We start from the raw sequence: 7935 nt of genomic DNA on the forward strand, positions 1-7935 counted from the left end.
TGGCAGGCTCACTTGCTCAAAGCACCATAATAACATTTCACACTCAACATGGAATCACATTACTTCTGTTGCAAATTATTGTTGAAAATGATGTTCTCCACACAATAACGAAGGGAAAAAAGCAGTCTATGACTCAAAAAGAATGATATTTTTTTTTTTTTTTTTTTTTTTTTTTTTTTTTTTTTTTTTTAATGGCTCTTGCAAGCTTAAAGCATGAGTGCCCGCCAAAGATACTGCAGTGTAATGGCAGCGATACTACGTTTTCTTCCTCAGATTACACTGTGGAGGAGCAGCCCTCCGAGATGCTGCTCATCCATGAGCTGGAGAGCGGCAGACCCAAGCCCCTGGTGTTTGTCCTCAATGCCAACCTACTTGCTATGGTCAAGCTGGTCAACTGTGCGTCTTTTTTTTATCTCATTCATATTGTGTCATTCCTAAAAAATTAGTTTACGCTGCCTAGAAAAGAGCCGATTTGAAAATTCAAACAGAGAAAGAATGACTTTTACACCTTTTCATACCTCATACTGTCACATTCACTACACTGCATGTCTCTATTTTGGAATTCATATTCTCTTTGAAAAATGTCCTTGTGGACCCGTGAGGTTGTGCCTTGATTGTGTGACAGATGTGAACAGGAAGTGCTGGTGCGTGACGACAAAGGGAATGCATGCTGTGGGCCAGGTGGAGGTGGTGGTGCTGCTGCAGTGCCTGCCTGAGGAGAAAAGCTTCCCCAAAGACATTTTCAGCCACTTCATCCAGCTGTACAGGGACACCCTCACAGGTCGGAGCCGCTCATACTAAAGCAGCATTACACGCAGTTATTTTCAACAGGTTATTTTGACTGCACTGCTTCAGCGCACTGACTGTCATCTCCCTCAAAGTGCTCATTCTACTATAATTACACATCTGTTCTTTTCCTCCTTCATTTCTGCAGGGAAGGTCGTGAAACACCTGTCGCTCTCCCTGTTCGGCAGTCGATTCTTAGGCAGTGAGGAGCACGCGGGCTTCCTGTATGTTCACTCCACCCTCCAGTCCCTTCAAGGTCTACCTCTGCCAAACCAGCCCTACCTCTTCGGCCTGCTGGTCCACAGAGCAGAGGTGGCCTGGGCTAAAGCCTTTCCCTTGCGTCTCATGCTGCGACTAGGGGCCGAGTACAGATGTGAGCCAGGTGTTAGTATGAAATCTTGCATCTGTACAGCTGCAGGTTTCCTCTCAGGTTAACCCACTGTCTTTCTGTTTTCCCAGTTTACCCGTGTCCTCTGTACAGTGTGCGCTTTAGGAAGCCCTTGTTTGCCGAAATAGGTCACACCATAATGAGACTACTAGTGGTGAGTAGGACATTTTGTAACAACTTCTGTTTGGTGGTGCTGCAAAACTCACATTTACTGTCATCAATAGGAAGTTTAGTGGTGTAACCTTTACCAAACTTACCCTAATAGCCCCTGACCTGTTTCTGCCCCTGCTGTTCCAGGACTTTAGGAATTACCGTTACAGCCTACCAATGGTGCCGGGCCTCACTGTGGATCTAGAGGCTCAGAGGACCTGCATAAAGATACCGACCACTGGCTATAATGAGGTAACACTAAGCCTTCAAATGCCTCACAGTTATTTGCCACGGTTATGTCCTTCTCGTCATCCTTCCCCCCTCTCTGCTCACTTGTCTGGCATTAGCTAATGAAGGCTCTGAATAAGTCCAATGAGCATGTGCTGGCCATAGGGGCGTGCTTCAATGAGAGCGCAGATTCCCACCTCATCTGTGTGCAAGGAGACGGCGGCCAGTACCAGACCCAAGCCATCAGCATCCACAATCAGCCACGCAAAGGTGGGGCATAACATGATACTGGAAGAGACATCACAATATCAGAGTCTGGACTTAACACCCTGTAATCAAATAGTAATGGAGGACATTCACTGCCATCAGAAATTAAGGGGGGAACGTTCTGATTGATTGATGCTGATACTGATACTGAAATATCAGTATTAAATTGATGATTTGTTTTATTACAGTAAAAAGTAAGAGATTAACATACTAAATTCTGCACAAGAGCTAAATTCAATGTGATTTTTTCATTCATTCAACTCCAAAGACCATTTGATGCAATCTATTAATTTTAACCCTTTATTCAAACTGAATTTTAATTTCTATTTTAAATATGTATAATTTGAATTTTAAGCATTCCCAAAGATATTAAACATGTTATAATGTGGACACATAAAATAATGCTCAACATATTTCAGATTAATATTTAAAATCAAGATTTCATATTATAACAGATTAAGATTTCAGATTATAACAGATTAAAACAGAACTTTGTGAATACAAAGTTAGTAGTTCTTCTGGAAACTGCCCAAGGGCTAATGTAAGGGATGCTAAGCGCAGCGAGTGCTTGATTGTAGCCAGTCAGTGCTGCACTTTCCCTTGTATAACACTAGATGATGCTACATGATAGTTTTTTCTTCTCACTGAAAAGACCTAACTGGATTAAAACCACCAGTCAAAGCCTGTCTCTAAAGATCCTATCTTTCTATCTTTCTTTCTTTCTTTCTTTCAGTAACTGGATCATGCTTTTTTATATTCAGTAGTGCTCTGAAAGCGTCTGCAGGGTACCTGGCCAAGTCCAGCATTGTAGAAGGTAGGATGTCCACTCAGAGGGGAGTCAGCTTCACCTTGACTTTTACCTTCCTGCTTGCAGGATATTCCTTGTTTGCATGTTTTAAGTAGTGCATGTTAACATCCCTGCCTTCAAACTTGTTCATTCAGAGTGTGTTGATCTTTGTATGTGTGTGTCTGTGTACACTTTAACAGACTGTTTGTCAAGGCGTGTGTACATGTTGATGTATGTGAGCGTGTGTGTGTGTTTGTGTCTCCCCGTTGTGTGTTTCTCCTGTATCGCTATCCCTTCTCCCCAGATGGGCTAATGGTGCAGATCACCGTGGAAACCATGGCCGAGCTTCGCCGGTCGCTACGGGAGATGAAAGACTACACCGTCACCTGTGGACGGCTCGACCAATCAGACAGCCAGGAGCTCGTTTGTATACAGTGGGTGGAGGAAAAATGCACTGTGAATAAGGGGTGAGTGTGTCCACCTGTTTGAAGTTCAGGTGGCAGCTGCAGGATGAAGCTGTTGTGCTGAAAGAGAACAATATAACAATCACGTTCAAACATAGATTAATGAAAATGTTTAAAAGGCTGTATTTGTATTTACAGTCCTCATAATCTCACCTTCTTGTCAGTGTGGTGAGTTGTAGGTACATGTAGTCATTTAAATGTTTGTATCCCCCAGAGTTATAAGCCCCATCGATGGGAAATCCATGGAGTCCATCAGCAGCACGAAGATGTTCCAGAAGTCAGAATACAAAGAAAATGGGAAAATCATCCGCTGGACAGAAGTACATATGAAGATCTGATGAAAATATCAACTGAAGTTCACCTGAACCTGTCCTCCTCCCTTTACATTTGTGTGTGAATGTGTTGTGCAGGTGTTCTTCCTGCAGAGGGGGGATCATCTCAAAGGAGGAACGACCGACTCTGCTGAACACAACCGGCTAACAGAGCGGATTGCCCGGGCGTTTTGCTTGGCGCTGTGTCCACACCTCAAACTGCTCAAAGAGGACGGGATGGCCAAGCTGGGGCTGCGTGTCACATTTGATTCTCAAGAGGTCAGAAAAGATGTCCAATATATCTGGTAAAAATTGGCCTCATGTGTCTGCCTCCTAGTTAAGACAGAAGTCTGGCAGAATATGTCTAAAAAATGAAAAAAAAAACTGAAATTAAATCCCTTTTCCTTTAATGATTTTCCAGTAATAATGTATAATTCTTTTTTATTTAGCTGTAAAATATTTAGTTTCTATGCTATAGAATAGGCAGCATTCTGCTAACAATGGGAGAATTTCATCTGCGGTCCATCTGCGATGAGGAGAGCATGCAACATACGACTCACATCATGCATAGCTGTAAAGTTTATAGTTTATAAGCTCCTGGGTGTGACTACGTTAAAACTAATTAGTGGTTTGCTTTGTAATTTCAGGTGGGATTTGTGGCTGGGAGCAATGGGCAGCCCCTCCCAGCTCAGTATCTCAATGCCCTGGATAGCGTGCTGATCCCTGTCATACACAGCAGGGGGCGCAAGAGGGGTGACGAGCCCATTGTGATGGAGCTCATCTTTTACATCCTGGAGAACATCACTTAGAGCGCACACACCCCACTAGTTCATCTTTTTAACCCTGACCACAACTCTGTCTCCAGCACGTCTCATCAGTGCTGCCATCTGTTCCAGGGCAATAAAAGCATTCAAAGGGCGAACCAGACCACATCCAAGGTCTGCATCCATCTCATCCACTCACGAGTAGAGAGAAGTGGTCTGACTCTTTAGTGGTTTTCTGATCTCACTCTACCCTGCAGCAGACAATCTGGGTACGCATGAAACCTATGATGGACCATCAGATCAGGGTGCTGTACTTGCACTGTAGTAGCAACTTCATAGCTTGAAAATCATTCATGTCACAATGTTCAATACAATTTCCAATATGGAGAATACCTTTAAAGTGGGAGCTGGATTCAGCCCCATGACCCTAAAGCAAACAGAAAAAGAGAATGACTTGAAGTACTGTATGTAGTAGCTCCGTAGCAATTTGATGCACACTGAATGAATGCCTGAAGAATGTTTTCATACTGGATGTATTTTAACTGACTGCTCATGAAATGTAATGTCAGCCTGGAATTAAACGCGCAACAATTACTGAATCACTGACTGTTTATCCAGGACGCTCTGCACAACACTCCAGTGTTTTGATGATTTCCATTAAGATATAACATTTTTAATTCTTTGCTACCCTGTTATTTATCTCAAGGCCCCTGGCAATTATCTTGTTACCCTGTCAGTTATAGATGAAACAATATATATTTTAAATTGGCTACGCCTCAAACAGCTACATTAATTGTTAATAATAAATCACACAGACAGGCGGGCATTCTGCTGCATGATGGATAATTTGTTTAAATACTGATAATATTTCTGCACTGTAAGTTGTCCAATGGCCGACTTTAACTTGTAATCAAGTATTTTTAAATTGCAGTATTAATCATTTTAATTTTTTTATGATATGAATACTTATTTACAACTGTATCATAGTGATTTGAAATTGAATAGTTTCCTGCAGTATCAGTTTCATAAAACAACTTTAAGGAGGATTGATTTACAGCTGTGACAGAGCCGGTCTGTAATTTGACCAAAATTGTTATCTTACATTCTGTATCAATGGTTCATTTAGCTTATAAGCACTGAATGGATATAAGGAACAGTATAATACTGAAATATTTGAGTCCCAGCTGTTTAGTTGTGTGGGTATAGATGCAGTATTCAGGATGCTTTCCCTCTGCCTCTTACGATGAGTCTTTTCAAACAAAGCAGAATGGGTCTTTTGTTTACCTCCTACTTGCTCAAAATACTTGGGATAGCCAAGACAAGAGGCACATGCATGCAATGTAAATACTTTCATTCTTTGCTGCTGCACAGCACAATGTCAGTCTTCCGAGACCTGACAACTAACTGAAAACTTCTCCGCAAGTTACACATACAGTACGCACTTGTTCTACAACTGAATATTGTTACACACAAAGTGTAAAACAAGAGAATAAAATTAAAATGGAATTTATTGGCATTTTAATTTTAAATACACAATGTAACAAAATTTAGAAAGTCTAAAGCATACCAATACAATTAGTTATTTTTTTTTGTTTATTGTAAAACTATTTACAAAAAGTATTTCCAAGTTGATAGAAACTGTACAGTCATCTGTCCACAGGGGGGGGTCAGGAGGGCATGGGGGTCAGATAAGTAGTGAAGGCAAGTGGGGTGAAAAGCCACCTCTGTGACACTGAACTAGGAGGTTGTTTGCAACATCAGTGAAGATAACATTTTGGTCAGAAACATCTTCTCTTCATACATTGTGTTCCATAGATGGTTCCCCAACTCAAACAAATGAACGAACAAACCAACTAAATGTGGGACCCCAACTGTGGAAATCATTGACCACGTCATTTCCCCATGTTTTGCATATAAAACTAAAAACAGGAAAAGAAACACAGCCAAAATTATCTTTGGAATCCGTAGTAGTTTTAACAGGTTCGCGGGGTCATATTTCTTGGGTGTTTCCTTCCAAAGATCCTAGGCCTTCTTCATCTTGCCCATGTGAGTGCTGCCGTTCTCATGGTGAGCAGAGCCATTGCTGGTGCCGTTGGTGGCTCCGTGGTTGATACCATTGCTGGTGCCGTTCTCGTGGTGTTTGCCATTCTCATGGCATTTATCTTTGGTGTATACAGCTGTGCCATTCTGACACTGCTTAATGTCCTGTTTGGGCAACCGCTTACCCTTCACGTAAGCCTGGATCCAGAAGTTGGAGAAGAGCACGAAGAAGAAGGTTCCATACATCCAGATGAGGTGGAGGATCATGGGGAACTGGTAGTCGCAGCTGTCCATGAAGTAATACTGGGTAGCGTGGACAGATACTAGCACAAACTGGATCTGTTGGGGAGAAATCAGTAGTCAGCCAAAGACTTACTATATATATATGTAGATGAATTTATCTCGGTGCCTCGGGAGCAGAAGCGTGGATATGAACAACAAAACTACACGGGTGTACATACGAGCTGAATGGCAGTCATGTATTTCTTCCACCACAAAAACTTCTGGAATTGTGGTCCAGCAGCAGCAAGGCCATAGTAGAAATACATGATGACGTGGACAGAAGAATTCACCATGGCGTGGAAGGATCCCATTCCACCTGGAGTAACAATCACAAAACATTAGACTGACTCCACCAATGTAGCCAAAGAACCTCTGACCTTGCAAGGAAATCAAGAAGAGACCGTGGAGGTTTTACAAAGAGACTCTTGGTTAATCATTTTCTCATGACTAAACAGAATTCAGTCATTTACAGGTAGCCTGCGCATGGTTTCTTGAAGGGCTCAACAAGACCAAAGTAGAAACCAAACAAAGAACATTGTGGTTGATAGTAGAGGTCTACATGTAAAAGAGGATTAAGTGACTATGCTACACACGCTGGCTGCTTGTGTCACTCCATTTATCAGTGTTTAACTGATGAGTCAAGATTTAGTAAATGTGTACCCACCAGGAGCGTAGCCAACTCCCCACCACCAGGTCCAGGGCATGAAGGAGTGGTGAAAGATGTGCAGGAAGGTGATCTGGCTGTGCTTTTTCCTCAACACGAAGAAGAGCTGACCGAAAGAGGATATTGATTAGTCAAAGCCATTCTCCAGGGTTTTACCTGCATAGAGAATTACAAGGTGGCTGTCTCTGTCAAATTTTGTGCCGCCTCAAGCTCTCGACAACATCTTCTTACCATCACTTTTTATTCATCTTAGCCACATACATTTTAAACTATCTCCTGAACCCTGGAATAATTAAAGTTTGCGTATTTCAGTATTAATCGATAAAGACGACGACAGAAACAAAACATCAAACTTTTTTAAAAAGCAGTCCTGTGTTGTGGACATTGGGGTAATGTTTGTCACTGTAAAATCTGAATTTTGGAAGATTGACAAAAAAATAAATAAATAAATAAATAAAAGAAACACAATTTTTCTCTCATTTAGCCAAATATCAGCTGGAAAAATATTGAATTGGTAAAGATTTTTTTTTGTGAATTTGTAAATGTGACACAAAGGCAGCAAAGATTTGTTAAGTGGCTGAAAGAAAAGTTTATTTACATTTGTGATTGATCTGATGATTTTATTCCAATTAATTATATCATTTAGTTTTAAAATGTCATGAAATTGTGAAAAATGCAAACGGTCACATCTAAATCGTTTATGGTTGTACTTTAGGAAATTGCGCTGGATTCACTAGCACCCCTAAAATAGTTGCTTGTGAGAAGCGTCGACGGCTCATTACACATGCACGTGTGTGCACGTGA

At 41.4% G+C, this 7935-nt stretch overlaps 2 protein-coding genes across 3 annotated transcripts in view; one reads left to right on the forward strand and one right to left on the reverse strand.

Moving 5' to 3' along the window:
- LOC111232151 (zinc finger FYVE domain-containing protein 9-like) overlaps positions 1–4725 on the forward strand; it is a 9887-nt gene extending 5162 nt beyond the window's left edge. The window contains exons 6-16 of the mRNA XM_022759528.1: positions 274–396; positions 626–781; positions 935–1159; positions 1246–1328; positions 1472–1576; positions 1672–1822; positions 2553–2633; positions 2911–3073; positions 3285–3390; positions 3481–3660; positions 4029–4725. Coding sequence (XP_022615249.1) covers positions 274–396; positions 626–781; positions 935–1159; positions 1246–1328; positions 1472–1576; positions 1672–1822; positions 2553–2633; positions 2911–3073; positions 3285–3390; positions 3481–3660; positions 4029–4190 — 1535 coding nt within the window. The 3' untranslated portion in view covers positions 4191–4725. The remainder of the gene's footprint in view (positions 1–273; positions 397–625; positions 782–934; positions 1160–1245; positions 1329–1471; positions 1577–1671; positions 1823–2552; positions 2634–2910; positions 3074–3284; positions 3391–3480; positions 3661–4028) is intronic.
- A 910-nt stretch (positions 4726–5635) lies between these two features.
- The window catches only part of LOC111232160 (elongation of very long chain fatty acids protein 1-like), a 24505-nt gene continuing 22205 nt past the window's right edge, over positions 5636–7935 (reverse strand). For both annotated transcript variants that reach the window (XM_022759542.1, XM_022759543.1), the window contains 3 exons: positions 7132–7237; positions 6647–6783; positions 5636–6524 (listed from right to left, as the gene is read on the reverse strand). In XM_022759542.1, the coding sequence (XP_022615263.1) occupies positions 6168–6524; positions 6647–6783; positions 7132–7237 (600 nt within the window). In that variant the 3' untranslated portion in view covers positions 5636–6167. The remainder of the gene's footprint in view (positions 6525–6646; positions 6784–7131; positions 7238–7935) is intronic.

The sequence above is a fragment of the Seriola dumerili genome, unplaced genomic scaffold (genome assembly GCF_002260705.1).
Source record: "Seriola dumerili isolate Sdu_G_001 unplaced genomic scaffold, Sdu_1.0 BDQW01000322.1, whole genome shotgun sequence".
In the NCBI taxonomy this organism is placed as follows: Eukaryota; Metazoa; Chordata; class Actinopteri; order Carangiformes; family Carangidae; genus Seriola; species Seriola dumerili.